At 34.5% G+C, this 27,825-nt stretch overlaps 2 protein-coding genes across 3 annotated transcripts; one reads left to right on the plus strand and one right to left on the minus strand.

Moving 5' to 3' along the window:
- Nucleotides 1–512: 512 nt before the first annotated feature.
- On the minus strand, nucleotides 513–27,816 carry LOC136814341 (uncharacterized). Of its 2 annotated transcripts, XM_067070863.1 has the most exons (5): nucleotides 27,700–27,816; nucleotides 9,922–10,075; nucleotides 2,448–2,744; nucleotides 2,035–2,217; nucleotides 513–1,706 (listed from the first exon to the last, which is right to left on the minus strand). In XM_067070863.1, exons 2-5 carry the CDS (start codon nucleotides 9,986–9,988, stop codon nucleotides 727–729), a joined length of 1,527 nt encoding a protein of 508 aa, XP_066926964.1. In that variant the 5' UTR covers nucleotides 9,989–10,075; nucleotides 27,700–27,816; the 3' UTR covers nucleotides 513–726. The 2 variants fall into 2 exon arrangements, with proteins under 2 accessions (XP_066926964.1, XP_066926965.1); XM_067070864.1 differs by lacking the exons at nucleotides 9,922–10,075; nucleotides 27,700–27,816 and adding an exon at nucleotides 26,664–26,759.
- Nucleotides 16,528–21,368, plus strand: LOC136814429 (putative uncharacterized protein DDB_G0271982). The gene is made up of 5 exons (XM_067070975.1): nucleotides 16,528–16,675; nucleotides 17,018–17,085; nucleotides 18,301–18,645; nucleotides 18,952–19,041; nucleotides 19,989–21,368. Exons 1-5 carry the CDS (start codon nucleotides 16,528–16,530, stop codon nucleotides 21,366–21,368), a joined length of 2,031 nt encoding a protein of 676 aa, XP_066927076.1.
- Nucleotides 27,817–27,825: the final 9 nt, after the last annotated feature.

Here is a 27,825-nt window from a genome sequence, read left to right on the forward strand (position 1 = left end):
GGGTTTTGATGTGTGATTTTTTAGATACCCTTGAATTTAAAGATTAGTGATTATACAAACATATTTTCTTCTTTTTTTCCGACTCGTCACATATTGGTCAACAAGTTTGTAACTTCAGTCGGCCTCAAAAGTTTTTTCCACTTAGCTAATTTTTGATTGATTTGTTGTCATTAAAATTTCAAAGGATATAAATTATAAAGGTAAGAAGCAAGGTCTTGATTTTGGTGACCAAAGTAAAATAAGAAGGATATATCAAACTTAATCCTACTAGAATGGAAAACTTGTTTTAGCCCTTGATATCTATGGATAATTTCGGGTCAAGATGAATATTTTACAAGAATTTTTGTCATTGGATTGGTCGTTAGCTATTCAAACAAAAACTTTTATTATATTTTTCTAAAGAACGCGTCATCTCTATTGTTTTGAATAACCAATTATATGTGAGCATCTTATAAAAACTTCAACCCAACTGATAATTTCAAAGGGCCATAACAGAAGTATCCATGATGAAGTCTTTAATTAATCTGATTTTCTTTTGAGTGATATATAAAGGATAATTTACACTTGTCAAAAAATAAAGCAACTTTTCATATGGATAAAACATCTGGAATAATTTATGATAAATAAAGCTATACAAACCAAAGAAATATATAAAACCAAGGATTTTCTCAATCATTCCTACAAGATTTTTCGAAATTGAATTTCATAGAATTTCAATGGACTCGATCAACGGCTACTGTTACTTCTTGATGATGAATTTACGATAAACTCAAATCCGTCGCCGCGGACGCCCGGTTTGTTTGTTCGTTGGATAGAATCATGTCTCAGGTTATCACCGTTAAAAATGGCGTCTGGAGAATAATTGGTGAGTGACGAATCACTTGCATTGCTCGTACTTGTTGTGTAAGAAAGTTCTGAAGCGTTACGAGACGTTTGCTTCCCGTAACGGTTAGCGTAATACGGAGAAGGTTGGGAAGGAGGTTGATGGTTGTGTATTAGTAACGGCTGGCGGTCTGTCGTTGACGAATTATTTGAAGAACGGCCCTCATCGTCATAAGACGGCCCTCTGTTAGCGTATTGATAACGCGATTGTCCATATTTATTCTTATTAAACGTATTGTTTTTACCTTGGAAATGATTTCCATTGACTTGTGGATAGAAAGCATCATCATCGTCTATCCGACTGTTATAATAATTCAAATCGTCAACTAAACAACCTAACTCTAATACTTCTTGCACCGATATTGTGCGCGGATGATGGTCACTATTCGAATCAAGTTCCTCATTGTCGGTCTGTGTTCCTTCATCTATAGAATGTGTTCGTTTGATGGTGCTGATCACTTCCGCATGGCCCGTATATCCTTTCTTGTTACGGCCGCGCGTTAATAACGTACTGTCGCTACTAATTGTAGTTTCATGTAAAGGAACACCATTTTGTCGCGTCACTAGAACTGTCTCGTATTGCACGGGTTGATGTGCGTTTTTCATTTGAGGTGTAGTTGCCCCAGTTGGCGAGGAAATAAGCAATGGCTTCGCACCATCCGATTCGTCTATGCCAGCTACTTCATGTGCTGAATCGGTCAGTTTCTTGTTGCTACGGCGACGACATCGATTACAACATGCGAAGATGAGCATGTAAAGGATCATTAAGAAAATACCAAAAGCCAAACTCAAAATCAAGCACAGTACTGATTTCCGTGGGTTTTCTGTAAAGAGAGAAACAAAATATTTATCACTATTGCTATGGTTTAATACACAGTAAAAAAGTATCGAATCACATGCACGAGGAAAATGATTTTCACACTTGTGATCTTACACGTAATCACGAAATACTAGAAAACGTGGGATGATCTTTTCACAACAGTGTCAAACTGTGCAAGATCACAAATGTGAAAACCATATTTTCCACGTGCAGGACATTCAATGATTTTTGCCTGCGATAACCGTACCAATTATTATACCAATTCGACATTAATAACCAATAAGAAATGTTGTATAGAAGTTTCCGGAGTATATTGTTGCCAAATCACTTACTTTGAATGAAATCAGGAAAAGCCCTGATCTGCATGAACAAATACACTAGTTGCAGGTAGGATGAAATTTTCCGTTCTTCTGTTACCGCAATGGAGGGCGAACCACCCTTCACATTCATGGTGTCTCTAGGGCGGGAAGTGGTGGTGATGATGTTGGAACCGGGGTTGTATTGTATTCGTGGAACTGTAAAATATAAGATAAGATTTAAATTGTTGTTAATAAAACGAGCCGGTCTTTTAATTTACTTTAAAGGTTTTAAAGGTAATTTCTCAAGAATCTGAAAATAAGATACCAGCTTCACATTCTTTTCCTATTTTGCTCAAACAAAACCGTATAATTCAGCGTATCATAGGATTACTAAAGGCTTTTTAACAAAGCTCCCTTCAAATCATGAAAATGAAGAAAACACTCACTGCAGTTGTAGGAAACTTTCAAATACAAAGATGGTTTGCAGTCGTTGCTCTGAATCAAATCACTGACTTTCTCCAACTTGCAAACACCCTTCCCTGCGCACATGGAGGATATCTGTTCTCGGAGGGGCCTCCCATAACATTTTGTTGTTGTTCGGTTGACATGGCGACACAGCGATGTTGTCTCATCTAACACTTGGTACGTTGCATCCGTAATTTGTATCTCCTCGCCGTTAGCGCATTGTATAATGACGTCATCTCCATAACATCTTATCATAGAGTGAGTACCTTGGTCAACACCTAGAAATGATACGTGGTGAAAGGTAAAAATTGGTTCTATTCGGACAGCTCATCTGTTATTTCGTCGGTGATTCACGTTAATAAAATAAAATCGACTAAAGTCTCAAAATACACGCAATTTTTTTTCGAATCTCATTTCAAATTACTGTCCAAATTTTAACGAGATTGTGGAAATCTTTGAAAAAAATTGGAAAAACTTAAAATTCAGGTAAATTGTTTGGGGTAAACGAGAAATTCACACACTCGCACAATAAATATGGATTTTAAAAAGAGTTTTTTGTCAGCTTATAGGAAATGTGCAAAATCGGTCATTAAAAGCAGTCCAGCGCTAGGATAACACATTTCCAGAGTCATTTTATCATTCATGTGCGGTGAAAGAACCACACAAGCAACTGAAAAAGCTGATAAAATTTTAGCTAAGACGTTCTTTCTTTGGCGTGGTGAACCACAGATAAACCAAAAAGTATCGAAATTCAAACTACTGTCATCGATATTCCCAGGTAAAAAAGTTGTGAAATACAACAAGCGGTGCTTGCTTAGAATTTTTTTTTATAGGAACTAATACATTTTTATTTCTAGGTTTAGCCTCAACTATTCTTATTTTTCGATATTTTTTCTTACGATGGTCTCAATATTTTTAGTTTATTTACCAAATTACTAAAAAATGACTCAAAATTAGACACGATAGTATTTTTTGAATTGTCAAAGTTCAAACAATTCGGATATAAAGGGTGTCAGGAGGGAAAATTAAATATCTAATTCTCATTAATTTCTGAAATCTACGGCTTAGGTTGTTCTAGATTGTTCGAAATTGTTCCCAAGGTTTTGTCAAAACTTCGGCCTCCCTGTTCTTATAAGTAATAGACCTTCAATAAACTGGTTTATTTTCTTCATCTTTCTGGTACTCAGTCTAGTTTCAAAATATAGGGATCAAGTCTAGACATGAATAAAATCTGCACCATCTTGTGAAAGATTAGAAATGATGAAAGATGGGCGAAAGATGCGCCAAAAATAACAAAGTTGGAGGTTTAGATTATGATTAAATACTCTCTCTATAATCCACACCTACTTTCGTTGAAAAAAAAAACAATCTTCGTTTCAAGTAGAAGTTTTCATTGGAAATTATCTAAAGAAAGTATGGCAAACATATTTGGTTGGGAATTCCGCTTACGTTCAAAAAATAGGAGAATGCAACGAATGCAGGGTCGGTAAAAAAGACATTTATTCAGAATTTGTGACCCAGAACTTATAACATCTTAATATCCGTTATATTTTGAGTGGTTGGATGATCCAAAAAACCAAAAGAGAAGCTCTCAACTGTTACTCAATTTATTATAGAGACTACTTCAAAAACACGACTTTGTAGCACTTCATAAAGAAAGATCGATGAAAGGTCTTTCATAAATGATAACTGTAGAGCGGTTTGTTTTGAACAGCTTGTTGAGATCTTTATATAGATGCTGGTGAAGTGCACTACAAACCACAAACAAAGAAATCAATCTCAGATAATATTTCATTTTTGTGTTTTAAACTGAAGTATCTTTTTTTCCGAGCCTCATATTCGTTATGCAAGCCTCGTCTTATTAAGCATTTTGAAACGAAAAAATGAAATGTTGAATCAAGGTCAATCAACTGAAGATTCATAACTGAGACATAATTTGAAGAAAGTCCAAAACGGCCATGAACTCATGAGGACGGAGATGAAAATTAGAAAAACACAGAATCAAAAAACGGTAAATCAAAGACACACTTGCTGATTACATCCTCATCCACCAGAAATCATTACAATTTCTCAATCTGATAAAAACTTCACACCCCTGTCTCAGTGACTAAATGAAATTTATGAGCAAGTTGAGCAAAATGAAGGAGCTAAAACCTGAAATTTTGCATGAGCGAATCGCTTGCAGATTAAAGATCTAGTTGGGATTCTGTTCAGTGTTTAAATTTCGGGGAAAATTAAATTTAACGAATTTGATGGTTTTAGACTAATTCCGTCAAATTAGATACCTGCCAAAATTTTCATAATTGGTCAACCATCAAACTATCATCGACAATTAAACAAACATGAGAATGGATGAATACAACAAAATTGAAATGAAGGGAAGTTGTACTTAATCTATCCCCTTTTTTAGAATCAGTCAGTTATCATCTTCAAATTTGCTGATATTTTTAGCTCGTTATCTCTGCCAAGTAATTTTCGCATCAATTCGGTAAATGAGGATTTGAGTGTATTTTAAAGACAAATATAAAACCGCTTAAGTGCATGCTAATTAGTTTAATTGGATAAAGGTATTTAAAGTCGTTAAAAATCATTTAAAGATTAACCAAAAGTTTACAAAGGATTTTGCGGTAAGACAGAAAATTGGCTAAAGATTAAACGTCTTAAGCGATGAATTTAGCATTCTATGAGAATTTGAGTGACACTTGAAATCTCTAGACCATAGTTAGATCACAAAAATGAGATTTGAAATTAAAAAAAGAGAATTTGGTAATTTTCAATAAGATTACAACGACCTTATCATAATGTCTAACTAATCCAGAATGTCCACTGCTTTTTGACACGAACACGCCTATCAACCTTTATAGCAGAATCAGTTTGAATCTATCCAAGGTGCGAATTACTTCCAATTTTTACATTCGGCAAGCAGTTTGGATACATATTTTAGGTCGTGTATCAACTAAAGCTTCATCCAAATCCCCTTTAATTTGCAAGAATTGTAGCTTTCGGCAAAAGGCTTGATTAAAGCCAAACTGGGATCTATTTACGGTAAATTTGTAAGAGGGGCAAATTGATTAATAAACCTGGGAGATTAATCTCAATTTTATTTTAATTCTACGTACTTTAAGATGGGTTTGTGTTTAGATTAAGGCTCTGTTTACTTTTCACGTGTAGTTGTTTTATTTGTTGATTAAAACAGTGTTTACATCATCAAGGAGTTTTGTTTGAGCAATTTAACGAACGGCCAAAACATTTTGTAACGTTTATTTGAAAATCAAAACGCGAATTTACCTCTGTTTAAGGGATTGGATAAACACTTAATCGATGATTTGCACGTGAGAAAAGGAGGCCCATTAGAAATGACGTCAAGTTTGAGAAAAATGAACCAGACCCTATTTTTGAAGATTGAGTCTTACTGTCATATTGTTCGGGTAATTTATGTCAAGCTCACGCCAAGCTTATTTCTTATCAACTAAATTTTCATCTTAATTTTATGGTCGAGGTCAAGTTATATCATCCAAAGTTGTGTCAAATTTGAGAAAATTTAATGTAGCAAGATCAAAATTTCCCTTGTGAGGACTTAAAATACCAGAAAAATAGTTTCGATCTTAACACTCTTCCAAGTCAATAATTTAACGTTTTTTGGCAAATATCGCCCAAAAATGCTAAAAACTTTCAAAAAAATGCCATTTTTTGCTGACTTGGAATATCGTTAAAAACATTTCAGGATGGTTTTCCCCAACAATAGTAAGAATATACTTGATGAAAAAGAAAAATACAATTCTTATTTTTAGAAGGGTATAGAAAAGTTGAAAACAAAATAAACTACAATTGTACTATTGTACGAAGCATATTGCCGGTGGTAGCTCGCGTAGAGACCTTTTTTTCTGAATGGATAGTCTGACAGACAGGGCTTACATTGATGAAAGTACCAGTAAGCAAGTTTTTTAGGCTACAGTAGTAGGTTAAATTTTGAGGGAATTTTCGAATGTAGTTATATAAGAAGGGTGATAGAATGACACGGGTATAATATAACTTGCATTATGTAACATCAGGTCACACTCTAACACTCACTTCAATGAAATTAAACACATAAGAACTCTCTCTCTAAGATCTTATCAAGTCTATTCAATCGATAAACGGATCTATCGAATTAAGAAGAGTATTTAGTCATCAAAAACCCATTAATGTAATTAATTTTTTGATCTTATCTCTATTTTGCCTCAATTCAAAAGCAATGCGAGGTTGAAAAGGAGAGAATTTTCCCAGGTCCTTTAAAAAGGAATACTCGTAATGTTACGTTCAGTGAAAAAAAATTTTCTTGATGACCCATTGAAGTTTAAAGGTTCTTCGTGACACATTGGATTACGCTTTCTTGAGCGCCAGGCTGTAAACCTCTCTAATGTTAAGTTTCTGGTTTATTACCGCCTACTCTACCCAAATCGATTTGCAATCCAAAATAAGAAGGCAGCGCATGCTTACTTTGTCAACTCAAATATTGCGCGCAGGAAAAGAAAATGTTAGCCCTGGGTTTACAAACATATATATAGGTGGACTAAGCAAAAGACATCAAAATCAAAAAAGTACTTTTAAAGTTCGGATAACCCAGGATAACCAGGCTGAAAAATGATTAAAAAGTAGGTTTAGGTTTTCGTGAGAACTGTCTGAATTTGCAAAGTAACTGAAATATACTTTGTACAAAAATTATCGAGTCCCTCGTGTGAGAAATTTGAGCGAAAATAAAACACAGGTTGTGTGTCAAGTAGTTTTGACTATGCGAGGGAGACAAGGAGATTTTACTTTGTGGTTTGTCTCGCTTGTTGAACCTCATAAAAACATGTGGTGGTGTTTTCTATGTTGAATGTCGCGTCTTTCTCTTACGTAAATTATTTTAACGGCTAAATTCCTACAGATATATTTTCCTATCCTAAATTTCTTAGACTAAGGTTCTTCGATTGAAACAGGAAAATAGAATCATTGGATCATGACAAATGGTGAAATTGTAGGTTCATGCAAATTACAGTATGGGCACTTTTTTCTTTTCTCTCTCGTGAATCGAGCGGTTTTTAGCACATTCAAACATAATAGATATATTAGTATCAGTTTGTTAGACAACGGTTTTATAAGAAGACCGCGTCAATGAAAGTCTTTACACTATAGAATGGAGATGGGCTGTCTCCTGTATTTAGATTCGAACTGTTTACACGTGCGTTTAACAGCATGAAATTCCGTATTACACACTCTGTATTTGTATGTTGTGATATAACTAGAATATTGCTTTCCCATATTTGTTAAAAAATATGCTACACTGGAAGGGCATTTAATGCAATCTATTTCCAGAATTAGAGAACCATAAAAGGGGATTTTGCTCAAACGCTGAAGTCGCGTTAATCGAGGAATATCTGAAAACAGATGAAGTCTCCATAACTCGAACCCGCACGGGGAACACAAATTGGTTCGAGTTAAGGAGTAAGACATTCGAGTTACAGTATATAGGTTCGAGTTAAAGGGACTCGTAATTCAAACCTAAGATAATTCTTCCTGATGTGCATTATATATTTAGCTGTCAGTAATTTGACAGTAACACCTTTTCATGTTCAAAAGAGTTAAGAACGAGAGGGCTTATTTGATGTTTGGGGAGGTAATAAACCATCAAAGCACGACATCCTTTTATGACAATACATGGCAATTATAACGGAAGGAAAGCCCTTCTTACGAAAAGATTAATGATATTAGAAAAAATCTTCAATATAAAATAGGAGAAGAGGCAGAGCTGTTTCATTATACATGTGAATTTTAGTTTTCGTCAAAAAGGAAAGCTTTGACCGAAATATTCATGAAACTACTAAATTTTCTAAGAAGTAAAGAGGTTCTGATTTTCGAGAGTATAAAAAGAAAACATAAGTGGATTAGGAAAGATTCAGATTATGTTTAGAAGATTTAATAGCTGTTTCGAAAAATTTCATCAAAACTTAGAAGAGCCTTTTCAGACTTTCGCCTTTTGTTAAGAAACCGCGAAACCTTCATAGAAACAGATAGAAATAATTCATTGATGAGTAAAAGATTTTGAAAAAAGTACTTTGAGAATGAAACAGAAAAGCAGTGAATAATAACTTAACTGTAGATAAACCGCGTAAGTCTTCGCATCAAAGGGCTTCAAACTATAAAAAGAAGATCTTTTAAAGGAAAAAACTTCACTGTCGCTCAGCAGTAATAAGAAAAAGACCTCATGTTAGATTGTAAATGAGGTTGGTGTCGGTTCAAAAAGCCACCGCTTAGTCACGTCATAGAAGAGCGCTTCCATCAGGGAATAGCAAGTACACGCAAACACTTCAATGGCGTTGCAAGCTCTTCGTGTGAATGCTTTAATGCCGGTATTAACGGATAAAGAAACAAAAACTCAAATAGTGCTTTGAGAGTAAAAAAGGGGCTCGCATTTTTAACAATGGTATGGAAACGATAGGGTGCCTGTGTATACGTCTATACATCGAAAAGGTTTTTAAATGTTTTCAAAATACATGAAATAACACATCATCGAATTACTTGTGAACAATTTAAGGATTAAAATATGTTTTCTCAAGCTCAATACACTTGTCGGAGTCCAAAGTTAACTTTAAAATAAACCGTAGAAATAAGGAGCCGAGAAACATGGCTTCTAGACTATAAACACTATATTTACACTCTAGGATTGCGGATATAGACACTGTATTGTCACTGTAGGAGCATGAATACATAGCAACACGTTCTTACTATAAAGCAATTATAAAACATCCTCAGAGCAATATTTCAATATTCGACGATGAGTATATTTCTGAATGCATATTATAAATACCAGGAAATTACTATCAGTGTATCAAAAAGAGGAGTTGACTTCACATTAGAGCGGATGTATAGAAATACTGTTACAACATTTTTTTTTCTTTTCTATTTCCTGTGCACGAGAGTCGATGGTTATGCATTGTTGACAAAAAAAAACACGAGATAAACATTAAACTTAACTTAACGCTTCGTTATATCTTATATCTGTAAATATATATTCTGTAAAAACACCTCAACCCCACGTTATACTTATTACTAAAGGTATGTGATACAGTTATTAAAGGCGGGTCAAGGCGGGCATTAAGTAATTAAGATTTATTAAATACCGCGTAATTAATTAAAAGAATTACATGTGAAATGCAATTTGATGCTATGATCGAAAAAATGTCTAAGCTATACAGAAGTTTCTGATAAAAAACGAAACTAAAACTGTTTATAACAACAGAATCAAACGAAACCCCCCCCCCCTCATTTAGCTTACAAATATATTCGAAAACTTTCGCAGTATCAAAAGTCTACGCGCCTAAATGTAAGCAACCTCAAAAATTTTACATAATATTTTTGGAAAGGCCGTCTTATAAACTGAGGGACTTGAGGATGTTGTCAATGGATTGAAAAAATGAAGAAATAGACAAGTACCTTGTGAGGAGGCATTGCCAAGCAGCAAAACCACCAGTAAACACCATCTGATGAAAACCAAAAACATTTTCCATCAACTCTCAGTAGAGAGAAATCATTTACCAACCATCCAGCACAACATCAACCAGTAAAAGCTTTTACTTTCCTTTGCGTTCTAGTTGTAAGAGAATAGAGAGAAGATTGCTGAATGAAATAATCAACTTATCTAAGATGAATAGCCTCTGCTTGCCTCTTTAGCACGGCATTAACAAGACTTTCTTTTCTCCTTCTATCTTTCTCTCTTATCGTAATTTACATCGGTATGTAATCAAAATATTCTATTTCCTGTTAATGACTGCACACATAGTAAGAGCATACGCAAACGAAAAATGTTTATTATGCAGGTATATGTGACCCTCCAAACGATTTGGAGTACATTAAAAACGAGACCGGTCTTGGTGCGGTCGTGCTCGTGCCGCTTTCCGACTGGTTAATTGTGCGAGTAAAAGTTGAAAAAAGCGGCCAGAAGACCGCACAGTACCGTACGGTCCGTGCGTACAAAACACCGACTAGAGCGGACGATGGTGCGGTCCCCGTCGACTAAAGCGGACGATGGTGCGGTCCCCGCCGTTTGTTTATATTTCTTTCGGTTGCCGTAAGAATTTCAGCCTCGAGTTCAAGCAAGCAAAACAACAACGGACAACTCGCAAGCAAAATGGAAGGATGGGAAAAATAGATTCTTGTATGGGAAATGGGAGTTCGCTTGAAATTTATGTTCTGTTTTATTTTCCTCGTCATTGGTTTTTGACTATCAGGGAAGATTTCTGCTTTCAGATTTGTCCTGAAGTTGTATTCAGATTTCTTTGCTTTGCTTGCACCCACCACCAGATGTGGCAACAGGAAGATAGAAAAACAGCATTTGCATTTGAAACTCAAGAATTTAGAAATACTAATTATGGATAGGATACAACTCTTGTTTGCTCAATTGACTTACACTTCTGTCTCTTGACAAAATTATTTGGTTGTAGATTCTTTTCTTAACAGGCCAAACAAAGAGGTTTCTTGCAATTGGAATAAAGGATATAACAAAAGAAAGAGTCGGTTGGTTGTTAAAGTTGTCTGATTTTTTATTTATGAAGCAATTTGTGGTTATTTTTCTGGAAGGCGCTTGGTGACACAAGCAGAACAAAATTTCGGTCAAAGCAATTGTGAAAAACTCTTGGTGATTTTTTAGCTTAAAATACAAAGTTTTAACTGGGTTTTTACAGTTAGAGGCGACAATCACAAATATATTCATGTTGCATCCTTGTTGGTTCTAAAAAGTGAGTTGGTCGGTAGTGCGGAAAGTTTTTCGGGTTCATAAAATTGGTCTGTGAGGCGGAAGAAAAATGTTCGATAGCCAGCCAGCCAAAACGTCTGCGTGTTTTGCATGGTTTCAAATTATAACCTTTGACACAAAATGCTGCATGTAGCTAATGATAAACAAAGTTAGAATGCTTCAAATGCGCTAGAAATTGGTCACAAAAATTGGTAATAATAAAATAAGCAATAAGCAAAAGAAACGACATTGACACCAAACGTCCGACAAATTTACTGACTCTCCAACTCAATTTTCAAGAGTCGGTTGGGGGACGCGAAACAAAGATATTTGTGATTGCTGCCTTAAAATTCTTAGTAAAACAAAATAAAGTTCTCCAGCTTATTAATTTATGTGTTAGTACAGTAGTCAATAAAATTAGTCAGAAACTCAGAAAGTTATTGTGAATATATACAAATCACCCAATCAGCTAGAGGACTTCTAGGCATACAGTACAAACTTTCGTGATTTTTGGAAATTTTGGCCACCAAATCAAAAAAGTAAATGTAATTTTTACAATTTTTTGACCTCACAAAAATTTCTGCTTTCGGAAGTTAGTACATCTAAAGTAGTCATCACAGCTTATCAGTGTTGTTACAAAATATTATTTTACAATTTTTGACACCAAAAATGCAGCAAAACGGTAAAAGATAACAAGTTCATTCAATATATATGATATAATCAGTAAATATAAATGTGTTCACCATGTATATGTTTACGATTATATCATAAATTACTTTAAGAAAACCCTAATTGATTTCAAGCAGGAATTCAAAAAGAATTTAACAGAAGGCTACTTATTGGATCTTTATTTTAGAATAGTAGAGAAGATAAATTTTTTCTGATCTAAAGAATTCTTATGTCCTTTCTTTTGTCTGTTTATCTAAAAACCTGGAATTGAGTCATCAAATTTAAAATTTGAAATCACAAACCTAAAAAAACTTAATGAAAAGAGAGTTTTTATGTGTTATGGCTTGTGGGGAAAGATGGCTGGACTGACAGTAACACTACCCTATTAGTATTTTTACAATGCTTTTCTTCATTTTCAGAGTTAATAACAAAGAATGAACTGATGGTGGAGTCCAGTTTGGAAAATGGACAATGCAATATGCTATGCTATGGAAAGGAACTATATACAGCATGAAACTGTTTCAACACTAAAAAGAAAATATAAAAAGCAGTATAATCATCTCAATCCGAGTTCAAGGAGCAACCAAATCTTCAGTGCCATGTTTACAAAATTGACGTATTTCTTTCCGAAGATATTCTGCGCGTGCTTGGGTAAACCCCTTTGGTTCCACAATATCTGGTAGCTCTGCTGTTACAACTGGTGGTTTACGCTTTCTAAAAACCGAGATTTTTACTGGTTCTGAATCCAGAGTCTCATAGCATGATACAATCCCTGGTTCATCTTTTGACATGCGAAAATGATGGTACTTTAGCATGTCCTTGAACTTCTTGAACTTCAGGGTTTTTTCAAAGTGATGCGACCAATCGTACGTCTTTACGGTCATGTCCTTGTTGTGATTTCCGACAAGAACGGCAAAGTTACACTTGGTGCCATCACAGACATCGGCAATTTCGTACAGGGATGAAACATACGTTTTCCTCAACTTCTTCTTGAAGCTACCGAAACACCTTCAAAGAAATTGAATGGTTAAATAAAATTGGAAAATTCGATAATGTACGGTAGAGACTATTAATTTTTTGACACAACAAAAATTGCAAATGATGGCTTCATGATATCGTATAAACACTTATATTATATATACTATTGTATGATTATGATAGGTATACGCACAATATATCTTAGATAACAATGAGAATCTTATGGCTTGTAGAATAGAGTTTAATTGCGTTTGTGTAATAATTTGGAGGGTGGATTCTTCATGAGACGAGAAATAAAAAAGGATAATAAGCTATGGAAATTTTATACTCTTTCATGCTTTAAATGTAGGAGGGGGTTACCTTAAAGGAAGAAATTTTGGCGGAAAGAAAATTTGGCGAATTTGACTGAAATCCGCCAAAATTTCTTTTTCCGCCATCCGCCAAATTAAATTCCCGCCAAATTAAACATTTTGAAAATATGATCTCTTTTAAGGTGTTTTTGCTATTTTTTCGCTGTTTTGACGCCATCTTAAGGTTAAATTTTTAAGCGACCGCCAAATTAAATTCCCCCCAAATTTAGTTTTTTCGTCCATCCGCCAAATTAAATTCCCTCTGAAAAAACCTTTTTGGCCATCCGCCAAATTAAATTCCCGCCAAAATATCTTCCTTTAAGGTACTTTGCATTTTTATAGAGAGCAAAAAGTTACCTCAAGACTTTTGAATACTGACATCATCAAATTAGAAGAGTCACCCGAAAAATGAGGTTAAATTAAAGTTAGGAAAACTTGTAACAGTTTTGTGATTTTTTTATCCTCAACTCGTACAGAGATGCTCATAAATTGGAGGTGCTGGTGATGAATATGCTCTAGCATTATTTTCCCATTATTTTCTTCCAAAAGTTTCAAGGTAACCCAGCTTAAACCTCTATCTCAAAAAATATCTTCGAGGAATTTAGAATAGAAAAGTATGTAGAACCTGTCGCAGCTGAACTTTGTATGCCCAGCAATCATGAAGCTATATTCTATTTTCTCGTGAAGGCCATTCAAAATTCGCCACATGAGATACCACAGGAAGGCATTATTCTTATTCTGCCCTAAAAATCAAAAAAAAAATCAGACTTAATACAACTGTCTGGAAATTAGTGTGACATACATAAAATTTTGAGCTGAATTTGATAAAAGGATGTAATACTTTCAGAAAATATGGAGGGTACTTAGCGTTAAAATGGGACTAAAAATTTTTTTTGTCCAGGCATATCATAAAATCCAGCTAAAACCCTGTAAAATCCCAAAATCTTAAATTTAGCATAACTTTTGATCTAGGCATCCAACTGACTTCAAATTTTGACAGGTTTTAGGTATCAATAATAAATTTCAAAAAATATTCAAAAAATTTTCAAAAACTGCTGACGTCATCAAAAATGACGTCATTGTTTTTTGAAAAAATTTACTCATTTTCTGCATGGATTTTAATCGTCAATTTTATTAGTATGTTAAAAACCGGCAAATATGTCAAATATATTTATTTTGGCTTTTAGAAATTCAAAACAGAATTGAAAAATCTCCATTCGTTCAACTTTAATTGCTATTTTATTGAAAAGTACTTTTTCATTGGTCAGCGATAAGTGTGAAAGTTTGTGATGACGTCATCACCTTTATAATGACGTCAGCAACCCAAATTTTTTTCTATGAACTCTTTTTATGGTAGAGAACATTTCTGCCAAATTTCAAGTCCATATCTTTTCTAGATCAAAAGTTATGCAAGGCTGGTGGAAAACACCCCCTCCCCCTTGAGAATACAAAATCCGAAAAAGCCTGATAATAATAGGGTTAATTTTATGGCACTTTTAAAAAAGTTTTGAGTTTCTAAAAAAAAGTGCGCACAAAGGGTTAAAAATAAAAATTGAATGAGAAAAAATAAAAATTGAAAAAATCATTCAAAAAAGTCGAGTAAAGAAAGAACTCAGACCCACGTCAACATGAAAAAAATTCAGAATCCTGCAAAATCGAAGCAAAATCATTTAAAAAAAAGTCTGAAAAAAATCAAAATATCAAAATTTCCGAAAACTTACCGGAGCAGTTATCGGCGTGTAGATAAGCTTCGGTTTCTCCCATTCCATACCGTTCGAAAAAATAATGTAGATAGCTTATCGTGGCGTTTGCACCTTTTCCGGTCGTACATATCTCATCTATCAAAAAGTTATATTGCAAATTGAGGCCGTCGTTACAGATGCCGAAAATTCCACACTTTCTAGGAGTTTTAAAAAAAATTGGCCCAGGCTGCATTGGATTCGATGGATAATGAGTTTGTTGGGCATAGTCCCATGAATAATGTGCCATTTTATTGAAGGAGCAGGGCGCGTGTTGACTAAATGCATCATTAAAACCCTCAGCTTGCGCTCCTGCTTTTTCAACTTGGGCTCTGTAGTAACGGGCTTCTTGGGTGGCAAGGATGATATGTGCCTCGTGTGCATTCTGTGTCTCGTCGTCATTGTCATCTTCATTAACATGTGCACGGAGAAGCCGCTCGTTGTTTTGTTGACATTGCCAGCACAAATCGCCCATGGGTTTTGTTATTGAAACATTTGGCAATTGGGTTTTCCACAGGTGCGAAAAAGAACTTGACCCCATGAATTGTAGATCACTGTCGATGCAAAGCTGACGATAAATATTATAAACACTTTCTTTTGTCTCATAAGACGGTATCAAAAGTTTTTTGGCGTCTTCGTCGCGATAGTTGGCGACGCGACCAGGAAGGGGGACAGCATTTGCCATTGCATAGTTCTCAACAAAATTTTTAGCCATCTCCCTAGTCTCCAAAGAAAACACGTTGTGGGGTAGCCTATTAGTATTGCCATGTGTGCGAGGCACAGGTCCTTTTTCCTCAAAATGCTTTGATACGGTTGAAAAAAGTTTTTTCGAAAAGGCATGCGAAAAGTAATAGAAATCCCGACACACACGAATGCCACGAAGAGAGTATTCCAGATGCTCACCAGTTTTCCCTTTTTGGGATAATAAAAACCCAATGATAACCATGTCGCGTTCAGTCTCATGAAGCTCTAGCATAGTATCACGTAGCTCTTCAATTTCGGCTCTGGAAAACGGTAGGTGACATGCTGAAGACCCTTCACCGAGCTTACAACAATGCTCTCTATAAAACTTCTCCCTTCGTTCCACCTCAGCAGTATCTGTTACACGTTCCTCAGACATGGTTTTCAAAAGTTATTACTAAAAATGACGAGGACAGGATAGAAAGGACGCGAAAGGAAATACACAATGAATTTTGTAATAGCAGTTAAATTTATTTCGTTTGATAAATTTCGGACGTACTAGGAATTTCAAAACGTTCGAATACAAGAAATACAACTTTTCGGACGTCAAAGGAAGCAAGGGATTCGAAGACATTCGAAAGTTTGACGTTCGAATATGACATTCTAATACTTTAAAAGGCCAAAACGTTCGAAAATGTGACGTTCGAATACTTTAAAGGGCCAAAACGTTCGAAAGTGTAACGTTCGATTTTTTTAAAGGTCAAAACGTTCGAATCAGCTGAGCTATAAAAGAAACTGTTTCCGAGCTGTATAATTTGAACTTATTCGGTTTAAAGTGACAAATCAGCTGATTTACTTCCGTGTTGAATAAAATCACATAACATTAACGAAAATGGAAAAGTGGACTTTGATGTATTTCTCCATTGACGAATCGACGTATCCTATTCTCACAAGCCGTGTACAGTGGATAGAAAAAGGGAAGGTTGGCAATGTGTTGGATGGAAATAAAATGATCCGTGGAGAAGTGTTGGGAACGAGAAGTAAGTTTCTCAGCAGGAGCTTCCTGTTGATATTTAGACAAAAATTTTATCACTTATGAGTTCCCCCGATTAGCTTTTGTTAATTTTCGGTAATTTTGTTTGATAATATTCATTCTGTACAACTTTTCATTTTCATTTTGTCACCTCTCCTTGTATTTATGAATAAGAAAGACTGATCAGGGATTCATGTTTTTTTTCTCTATAAGCATAACTTAAATTGGCCATGGTTGAATTTAAGAGCTACGATAGTAAAAGAATTGGCTAATTTAACATCCCGAGCCTTGGCAACCTGATATACTTATTCAAGAAAAGTGTACACTATCATATTTATTTCTTTAACAGGGACGAAAGGTGAACTAATCGAATTTGATTTGGAATGGCAAAAGAAAAAAGCTGAACAGACTAATGAGGTATAAAAATTTATTTCTCGATTTTTTCTTCCTTCTTTATTTGATCGGATCGGATGAAGTCTTTGCGATGCTTGTAGAATTAAAACGGTAACGGATTAAGAGAAGCGATTCACGTTTGCGTTCAATAGCGTCTGCGATTATTCGATGGTTTTCGAGTTAAATCGTTTTCGATAACGAATTGAGAGAAGCGATTCTTGTTTACGTTCAAAAGCGTCTGCGATTATTCGGTGGTTTTCGAGTTAAATCGTTTTCGATAACAGATTGAGAGAAGCGATTCTTGTTTGCGTTCAATAGCGTCTGCGATTATTCGGTGGTCTTCGAGTAAAATAGTTTCGATAACGGATTGAGAGAAGCGATTCTTGTTTTCGTTCAATAGCGTCTGTTTCATCTGAAATAAAGGAAGAAGATAGCTTAGTTTGTTGGTCAAAAAATTTTCCTAACATTTAGTGAAGAGAAAAATAATACATGTTTTTTATAAGCATACAAAAAACCAAAAGCTGGCGCGGAAATGCTTGGCTCGAGAGATTAACAAAGCTGAAAAATATTATCATTCAAGTAGAGGCCACTATATCCAATGAAGTATAAGCCCGAAGGGCTAGAAATGACAGATTGAAACTAAAATTTACCACTAAATTTCGAAAAAAATATCAATCGTAAAGAAAGGAATTGCTAGATTCAATCTGTCGTCAAAAATGCGGCGCATTTTTTAAGGCTTCACTTTTTCTTGCCTGAGAAAGGTTAGAGATTAAAAGGGATAATCGGATGGTTTGAGATATTTTGCCTATAGACAGCTTCTAGGATTTTAGGAAAAACTCCTAAATTTTTCGGTGTACTTATTTTCCTGACTCAAGTTATACCACTTTGAAATTTTGAACCTTTGCTTGAAAACAATAGAAAAAAGTGTGAAAAGTCCCTGAAAAGTCCCATTTTTCGAGATTTCAAATTGGTATAACTTGAGTTAAGAAAATAAATACACCGAAAAATTTAGAGGTTTTTCCTAAAATCCTAGAAGCTATCTGCAGGCAAAATATCTCAGACCATCTGATTATCCCTTTAATTTAACTCTACTTTGGGCTTTAAACTCAATGACTATATCTTCCCTTGTACAAGAAGTTGTGCAAGGGATTTTATGAATTAATTATTGCTCATCTGAAAATTTTCAATTTTGTTTGAAGTTTGTTAAAGCTGGCAGTTAAATGTACTATCATTTTTTAGAACTCAACTCTGGTAAAGTCAACATCACCAAAATCAACCACAAAAACAAAGTCAAAACACGTTGCGGAGCCATCAAAGTCCAAAAAGGTTGCCAAGGTATCAACATCTAAGCAGTGTGGTGCCCTGTCCAAAAAGGTTGTTGAGCCATCAAATTCAAAACAGGTTGCCAAGCCACCAAAGACTACAACAAAGGTCACGGAGCCAACAAAGTTAACCAAGAAAAAGGTCACCAAGTCATCACATTCGAAACAGGCCACCGAACCACCAAAATCAAAAAAGATTGTTGTCGAGCCAGCAAAGTCAAAGCAAGAAACATCAACTACCAACAAAAGTAAATCAAAACTAGTAAGATACTTACAGTTATTGTAATAGATATTCAAAATTGACTTTAGTATTTCCCCATCATGTGTAGTGGTCCAAGTCTAGAAGAAAAATAAATTTGTAACAATTTAAAGATAATTTTGGGTTACTTTGAGAAGTTATCATGATGTTTAATTTTGGGAAGTGAAAAAGGTCATATTCTGGTAAGAGCTGATATTTTGAAAATATTAGAAAATTCTTGAAAACTAGTTTTTGCCAAAATAAGTACTTATAATAAATATTTTTTTCAAGTAAGAACAAGTAATGACCATGAAAACTATTATTTGTTAGGTGATGGATGGAAAACCAAAATCTAAATCAAAAGCAGCTAAATCTGAAAGAGCTAAAGACTCAGTTAAAGATAGCAGTGGTCCAGAACCGGTAAGATACTTACAATTATTAGATATTGCTAATAGAGTTTCCAAAATCTTGTTCCAAGTTTGTCACAGCTCCTAAGTTTGTATTCAGAAGATCCACAAGAACTGAAAGTGAGAAGGAAGACAAGGACTTATCTTTTTATCACTGTTTATTTTTGGACAGGCAAATTTTGACAGGAAAGTAATTCATAATCTTAATTCAAATCAGTTTTAGAGGATTTTTACATTTAGTAGAATCAGAGGAATGTAAAGAGATGGAAAAACAGCTTTTCTGATTACTCAAAGTTCAACGATCACTTCTATTGAAAATTCTATTGTAAAAACATTGATTAGGTCATTAAATGAAAGTCTAGAAAAGACGGCTCGCCATACAAATCGGACGGTTTCTACATGATTTGACGATAAAAATGAAAATTTGTTTTTCCTTTTTTGCCGATTACTAGTTCAATTTTTAAGAATAAGGAGCAATATTTTTACCAATGTATAACAAAAGAAATTCTTAATGCAATGATATTAAATTGGTTCTTGTAAAACTGTCAGAAGTCAAGTAAAATCAAGATGAAGTTATAATTTTCTCGAGCTCTAGCTTTCCATATTATGGTGCGGTCATGATGCGGTTATATCAGTAGAATCGCTAGGAAATTCTGAGCAAGAAGATATAGGTACCTTTTCGTATAGGATAGGTGTACCCAAAATATAAGCCCTAAAAGTTTGCGCATAATCAGGCTTGAAACAAAAGAATTTTGTCACAACACGCTAATTATGCAGATTTTTTATAGCGACAACAAAAGAAACCTATTTACTCGACATAAACTCCCTTAAGGGCAAGAGACCTGGTATATGACGAGCCGTTTTTCCATTGTTTTCAAGAAGCTGTTTTTCCATCTCTTTACATTCCTCTGGTAGAATAATGACTTGTTTTATTCAGAGCTCGCGTTTTCATTTTTATAGGATCGAAAAATGAGTCAAGGAGAGAAAGATGTTGTGAAAGCCTTCCACCACCGCCAAAGTAGTAAGATGGAAAAGTTCAACGGGTTCTTAGTTGAAAAGGTTGTATTATCCAAAAAGAAAAAGGTTAAAGCAAAAGATCCACGAAACTTTTTAGAAAAACCTAAAAGAAAGTCATCATCACCATCACTGTCACCGTCACCCTTGCCTTTGGTGTCAGAATCAGGTTTACGACGGTCTTTGTCACCATGGTCACCTTCAAAGATACCATCGCTATCTCGGTCCCCATCACGTTTACGTTCATTGTCATCTTCAAGCTCGTTAACATTATCATCTTTACTGTCAAGCTCGTGTACATCATCATCTTTACCATCACATCCACGTTCACCGAAAGCGAAACTTCTGGAGACTCCGTCAACTGTGGACAGGTTATCTCCATTGTCTTCAACAGCTAATTCGCCATCCTTTGGTCAAGAATTATCAAATGTGTCGTTTACTACACCAGCAGCAAAAAGCCCAAGACAACTGAAATCAAGAAAATCACCAATTGCAAATAACCAGGCTGTGGCTGTACAAACATCACCAACAGTTGATTCCATCATCCAAAGAAATGGCACCCCTGATTTTTCAAGACTATTTGGTTCTACTCAATCAACCCCGTTCAATCACAAAAACATGCAAATTGAAGATCTACGTCGTGACATTACAGAATGGAAAGAACAGATGAGTAATCAATTGACAGAAATCAAATGTCTTTTAACAAATTTGACTTCTCCTCCACGTAAGGACAGCAACGAAGGCGTCATCGATGTTACACAAATGGACAAGTATATCCACACTGATAACTTCGCTCAAAGCTTTCTCGCTCAACTACAACCTGAATTACTGTCAGGTTCACTCAATCAACAACATCAACAAGGAGCGTCAAACCATCACCAACAACAATCTTTGAACCATCATCAACAACAGCCGTCACCACACAACAATCAGCAACAACGAGCCTCATACCTTCAGCAAGACTATTCAAATCAGCTTCCATCATCAAACCAGTCTTCTCAAGAGAGTGATATCAATCATACAGTATCTAAATCAGAGAAAAAGGATATGATCAAGTTAGCATCTGATCACGGACTTGTATTAATCAAAGCCAAATTTTCCATCAGAGAAATTCTAACCTGCAACATCAATGGCCGACAAAAATTTAAACCATTCGATCACAGAGTTATATCGTGCATTCTCAATGAAGTCAATAGCAAGTACAGAGTTCCAGAATATTTGGAGGAAGATGTGCAAAAGGGCATAACAGCAAAATTAAAGCGTTTTCGACAAAGTCTACGGGAAAAACTGACAAAGGAAAATAAACTTCATGAATTTTTAGAATAAAATTTCAAAATTTTAGACATCTAGTTCCAATAGTGCACCTTAAAGGTTTTATTTTCACATAAGTGTTCCCGCCTCATACCAGGAGTCTTTCCGACCAATCTTGCTCCACATTTGTGTCAATTCAATATAAAAACGCTTGTAAATCAAAATTGATAAGTGAGCAAAGAATATAACTCTTATTAAAAAACAAAACCTTTAAGTGTACACTTTACTGAGCCAGTTGTGTTTATTTAATTTTGCAAGTTTTTGGTTAAATTATGCAAAATTAAGCAGAATTAAGTAATGTTGATCCTTTAAAAGATTACAAAATTAAATAAACATCTATACAATAGCTAATTTTGATTTTTTTACGATTCATGTCCGTTAAACTATCAGCGAGTCCATTAGTTTGATGGCTTTTATAAACGTTTTGAAAGTTTCCCAACTCAAAAAAATTTAGACTTACATTTTACAATTATGTGACCCAAATTTCTCAAGTGACTGGTCTGTAGCCAACCTTTTTGAATGCCCGATGAACAATACATCCATCTTCCCTTAAAATAAAGACAAAGGAATTTCAATTACTTTAGCATTTGAAATGTTTTGCAACTATGAGACTTTTAGGAGATTTTACATTCTTATGAGATGCTACTCGATACAATCTATTTTTTCTTCTTGATGGTTCTGCAAATGCTCCTTTCTAATATTTGATTGTTTTTTTTATTTCGATGAAAAAGTTGATTTTTGTTCTGATTTTTAATCGACAAAATATTTATTTACTTTGGTTATTTATGATATAATGATTAGTGAATCAATTATTAAATTTGGCAGGAGCTATTTCAGTGAATTTTGTGTTAATTCACCAAAGTTTGTTCCTTTAAGGTATCTCAAATATTTTGATTAAAGTTTTGTAAATATTGTATTTTAAGGTTCACAAATGCAAAAATTAATTTTCTTTATGAATATTGTATATTATAGGTATACTGTAAAAGTAAAAGTTGTAGTTTTTTTCCAGAAAATTTTGAATCATTTTGTTCTTTTATTTATTTAGATACTTATTTTTCTAATTCCAAATTCACAAGAAAAGGTTTTGTAAGCCTACTTTAATTATTGAATAGAAATGTTTGTATTATTCTTGCAAATTACCCGTACTTTGAAATGCATGCTTGTCATTATATCTTAACTTTTAAAAATTATTCTAGTGAAAAATAGTCAGTTTTTTCCACGCCCACATCTTTTTTGCAGCAGCCACTAACTACCCACAATATTTTTCTAGACCCCTAAGATTTTATCTGGATATACCAGACGTCATTCCAGATCCACAAGATTATTTCACAAACAAGATTTTCTTTGGGACCCACAAGGACGAACATGCAAAAGGCAGTAGGGCTCAATCCACGAGAGCATGTAATTAATCATTCTCAGTAAGAGAATAAAGCTTAGATCACAAATAACTATTGTTTGTATTGTCTGATTATAATTGCACAAGAATTCTATTTCAAAATAATAACAAAGATAATATTCCATTTCCTGTTTTTGCGGAAATGTTTTAGGCAGTCATTCAAAAAATTCTGTTCGCGTCGCAAAGGGTGTTAAAAATACATGCGGGCGGTCGGACAGGCTGCCGAAAAAATTCCCAGGTTTTTTTTTAAAAGCTACACTATAAAAGAACAAATTGCTTTTCTTTGATTTCTTTCGAATCTCCACACCGGAAAATGAGCGGGTGGGTGACACAAGGAGAAAATTTTTTCGATGACCGCCGTATTACCTCTATTCCTTAGTCATAACAGAATTCCAACCAGACGTCCGCGCTCGATAGAATCGATCATCGGAATGGCTTGATGACGGATCGATGGATTACTTAACGATCCGAATGGGAGATAGATGGAAGATTCAGCCATTAAAAAGTCTTGAGTATCGATCCTTCGATGATCCATTATCGAGCTAGTATTTCAATCGAGTATATCCATTCGTCATTGATCGTTAATCGATTGTTAATCGATTCGTCATCGATTGTTAATCGGTTCGTCATCGATTGTTAATCAGATCGTCATCGATTGTTAATCAGATCGTCATCGATTGTTAATCGATTGTTAATCGATTGGTTATCGATTGTGATAATTAATCATGAGCTTAAAAAAATCTTGAGTATGGATCCTCTATCGATCTCCCATCCGGATCGTTAAGTAATCCATCGATCACATATCGACCCGTCATCGAACTGTTCCGATGATCGATCCTATCGAGCGCGGACGTCTGGTTCCAAGAACCACAGTGACTAACATTCCACACACAAACACAGCAAAACAGTGTGCCCTTTATTTGCAATTTCTGTCAGATTTCATTTCTGCCCAACTGTTAGTTTTGAAGTTCATTTAGATTCAGACAATTTTTTGCCAACCACTAACATTTTTTTACCTAAAAACTACACAAACACAAGTTATTTGTGATCGTGGCCTTATTCAATTGATTCATTTTTTCATTCAGTAGTGTGGCAAGTATAAATTTTCTCTGTATTTGTCAAAGGCAGCTTAACCTTGGTCATGAAAGCATTAAACATTGCTTGTATAAAATTCAATTTTGATTAGAGCCTATTTTCTTGTAAGGAGAAAAAAGTTAATAGTTTAAAATAGCAGGATTGCCACTTACAGTATAGCTATGTACGCTTTCTTTTTGTGAAGTTTCTTCCATGTGTAGTTTCTTCCATGTGTATAGTTTCCTCCAGTCCAGTGAACCTCCAGCTTGAATATTCTAAGTAAAAGAACTTGCGATGTTCGATGCTCACATGTGAATTCTTGAGTTCGAGCTTTGTATATTTTGCCGAACATTATAAAATCCCCGAACAGTCATGTAAAAAACCATTCCGTAAAATGTTTTCTGTTTGTTATGATTTCTCGTTTGCCGGCAAACGTTTCGAGCGGCAAAATGTCCGCACCATGACCGCACTGAATACCGCACTTATTAAAATGGTGCTCTTTAGTGACCGATCGAGTGCGTTTGAATGGATTTTTAGAAAAGATTTTTGGATGATTTCTGGCCGATACAAAGGTACCATTTGACCGCACGGTAAATCGTTTCGCCGCTTTTTTGCCGCACATTTTATCGATCTGTCCGCACCAAGACCGGTCTCATTTTTAATGTACTCCAAATCGCTTGGGGGGTCACATATATTACACCTTACTTTCAACAAAAGGTTAACAGGTAGGGGGGCTTCAATGCACAAACGGGGGTCCAACCTGGGGTACGCTAACCTTGTACATCGATGGGTGTGTGCCGCTAGGCTCGAAAAGTTGATCCTAAAAGGTACAGAGTTTTTGCTGCTGCGGTGATGAACCATCGCCACATTCCTATTTCATCTTTTCGCCTGAGTACCGGAGGTCCAAGTATCAAACCCAATAATGTAGAAACTATAACGGTATTGACGAAAAATCCCTCTATTATCATTCACCCATCGATTCATCCAGACAAAGAGAGAAAACATTTCACCAAAAGAGCCAAACAAAATTTTATGATAACTCTAACATAATATCTACCGTAGCCTCTTAGACATATCAACAATTTCAAAACAACAAAAAGTGACATTTTTCTCATTACTTTGCAACCTCTTTCATAACACCAGACGTGACGAAAGAGGCGTACAACATTCCTTCTATAAAAAGTATCTCCGTCCGTACGTCCGTCCGTCCGTACGCTTATTAATAAAAGGTTGTAAAGTTTGTTACATCTGTTTCGCCATCAAAAGTGTTTATATCACACGTTTTTCTCAAGGCACTCTACTGTATCAAAAGTATGACAAAACTTCCCCAATACGAAAAAAATTATAACTTCCACTTTACTGAAATATTGGAAAAAGTGAAACAATCTACCCAATAGCAGTCTCTCTTTCAACTGACGTCGAAGGTGATCAAAGAGTAATAACAGGTTTGCTGAAGGATATAAAAAGCTGCGTTGTTTATATCTGACTTATCAAAAACCGATCGAATTTCAATTTTATAAACAAAACAATCTATTCGCAAGTTTTTCACTTTCTCATATAATGTTATACAGTATTAAAAAATTGCTCATCGAAATGTAAGCCTCCCTCCTCTTTCTACTTATGATAAGTTATATTACTTGCTAGTCCAACTGAGTTTCAGAGCTCCCTCTCATAAAATGTTTGCCTTTTGTTTTAAAGCTGTTTGATTCTTCCAACAATTTATATCCCTTCTCTCGAGAGGAGAGTTTTTAAAGAAAATACTTGTTTATCTTCTTTAAGAAACCATTTTTTTATTTAAGACTAAAACTAAATGACCATTGTCAAGATGATATCAATCAATGGTCATTTTTACGATCATGTCAAGTGTGTCAATAAAAGTACAAGAACTAATATTTAGTGAAACTACAACATGGTTATTAAAGCCTTTTTCCCAATCTTGATGTAATATTGTTCTTTTATCTTTATAAGATGTGGTTACAATTTTTCTTCCCATTCCCTTTGGTTGAATAGTACACTTGGATATGAATATTCAATCAAATTTTCTTTCGAAATAAATGAACACCCAATGAAAACGTTACCTTTGAATCGAAGTAAAATAGTGACCTCGTGAAAATAATATGATAACTTGAGAATTATGAAATTTTTAAGGTTTTCAAAACTATTTTGACGTACAAAGATATGAAAAACATAATTTTGCGGGGTTGACAAAATGTTACCACATTTACCGAATTATCTAATAAGAGGTTATGACAAATTTGATGAGCACTCTTGTAAAATATCTTGAAATTTAAAACCCCTGGAAGATAACGATTCTAATACATAAAAGCCTCTATGCATTGCAAAATAAAGACTGCAAGTTTAAAATAACTTTTGGGTTTGATAAACCCCCGAGTGAGACCTCGATCGATGACAAATTGAATAAGTTTGTAGATAAGGAGATGACAAACATGTTATTAAGAATTTGATAACAAGCCACACATAAAACCTCATCAAAATATCAGACCAAAATGATTCGTCCATCATAAGCAAACAGTAATTATATCTGACAAAGTTCTGTTAATGGTCAAAGCCTCCCCACTTGCGTGCCAAACGTTGATTTAACGTTTATTTAATGTTCTGAACGTCCATAGAGTTAGCTAAACGTTGTGTGCCAGAAGGGGTGCTCCAATTATCTGATATAAAACTTTTTACTATAGTTTACTATAGTTAAATTTTCCATAGTTGGCTTACATCGAAAAGTTTACAAACTTAATTTCACTAAAGTGATAAGGTCAATAAATTAGGGATAGATAAAGAGAAGCATTTCAAAATGGGATAAGTATACACAGATGAAAGCTTACCGAGACTTATTAGTAAACATTAAAATATACACCATCAATTGAATTTTACACAATTTGACATTTTCTTTACTTTTTTTGTCATCCATAAAAAGCAACAAACCTTATTCAATATGTTGTGAACATTTTTGAAGAGTAAAAGCTTCTTATTAGTATATCTAACTTTTTGGGTACACTCCCCTTCTTTTCATGTTTGATTGACATGTTTATAAATTTTACAAACTTACCCCCTGTGACTAAAAGAAAGTAACTACTTGAAGTATAATTAATTCAATCGGTGACCCGGGGGTGATATTTTGGGTTTGTGTCAATGAAAGTTATTTTAATGTGTATAATTAGGCCACAGTATGCAGGACGATCATTTTCTTCAAACAATTGAATTAAAAAGGAAATCCTAGGAAGATGAAAGAAAAATGAAGAAAAATGAAGAAGAAAAAAAACTCTTAAAAAGTGACTTTGAAAAATTCATTGTTACTTTTCGACCAAATTTTCGAAAAATTTCTAGATATCTATTAAAATAAGATCATTGATAGTTTCCAACCACACTATGAACCAAAAATGAAATAATGACAACTAAATCTCTAGAAATTTCTTCACGTTAACCTACTCATAAAAATCCTTTTGGAATTTGATTCATTTTTGGGGAGGATGATTTCGTTTAAAAAGAGGTTCCTAACTTATTGTTGGACCAAATGAAGAGCAGAAGTTGTACTTATAATAAAATGGAAAAACCTTCCCCTCAAAAAGTAATAAAAAGATTCTTCTGCAATAAAGATTTCATCTGAATTCGTATATTCTTCTTTCCTCGAAAACGATGAAATAAAAATCTGTTCCCTAATTTGTTTTGCGTAACCTCTCAAAAAAAGGCTCCATTAAACAGGAAATAGGTGAAAGAGAGGTGGAAAAAATTCTTCGTTTTTTGTTGGTGCAAATTCACAGGGGAGTACCAAAAATATTTTTCATAATTCCCATGATTTTGTAAATGAAAGAATGAACAGTTAATTGAAAGAAGGAAGCTATATTGAAAAAAAGGACTTACATGGACTTGTTCTTCAAATTCGTTTCGAAATTTTCTTCTTCAGCTTCTTTCTTCATTCTGTGGTTTGTTGACAAAATTTGTTGGCAATTCTTAATTATTATTTCCAATAAGATATTTTTCTGCTAA

The sequence above is a fragment of the Clytia hemisphaerica genome, unplaced genomic scaffold (genome assembly GCF_902728285.1).
Source record: "Clytia hemisphaerica strain Z4C2 unplaced genomic scaffold, Clytia hemisphaerica genome assembly, whole genome shotgun sequence".
In the NCBI taxonomy this organism is placed as follows: Eukaryota; Metazoa; Cnidaria; class Hydrozoa; order Leptothecata; family Clytiidae; genus Clytia; species Clytia hemisphaerica.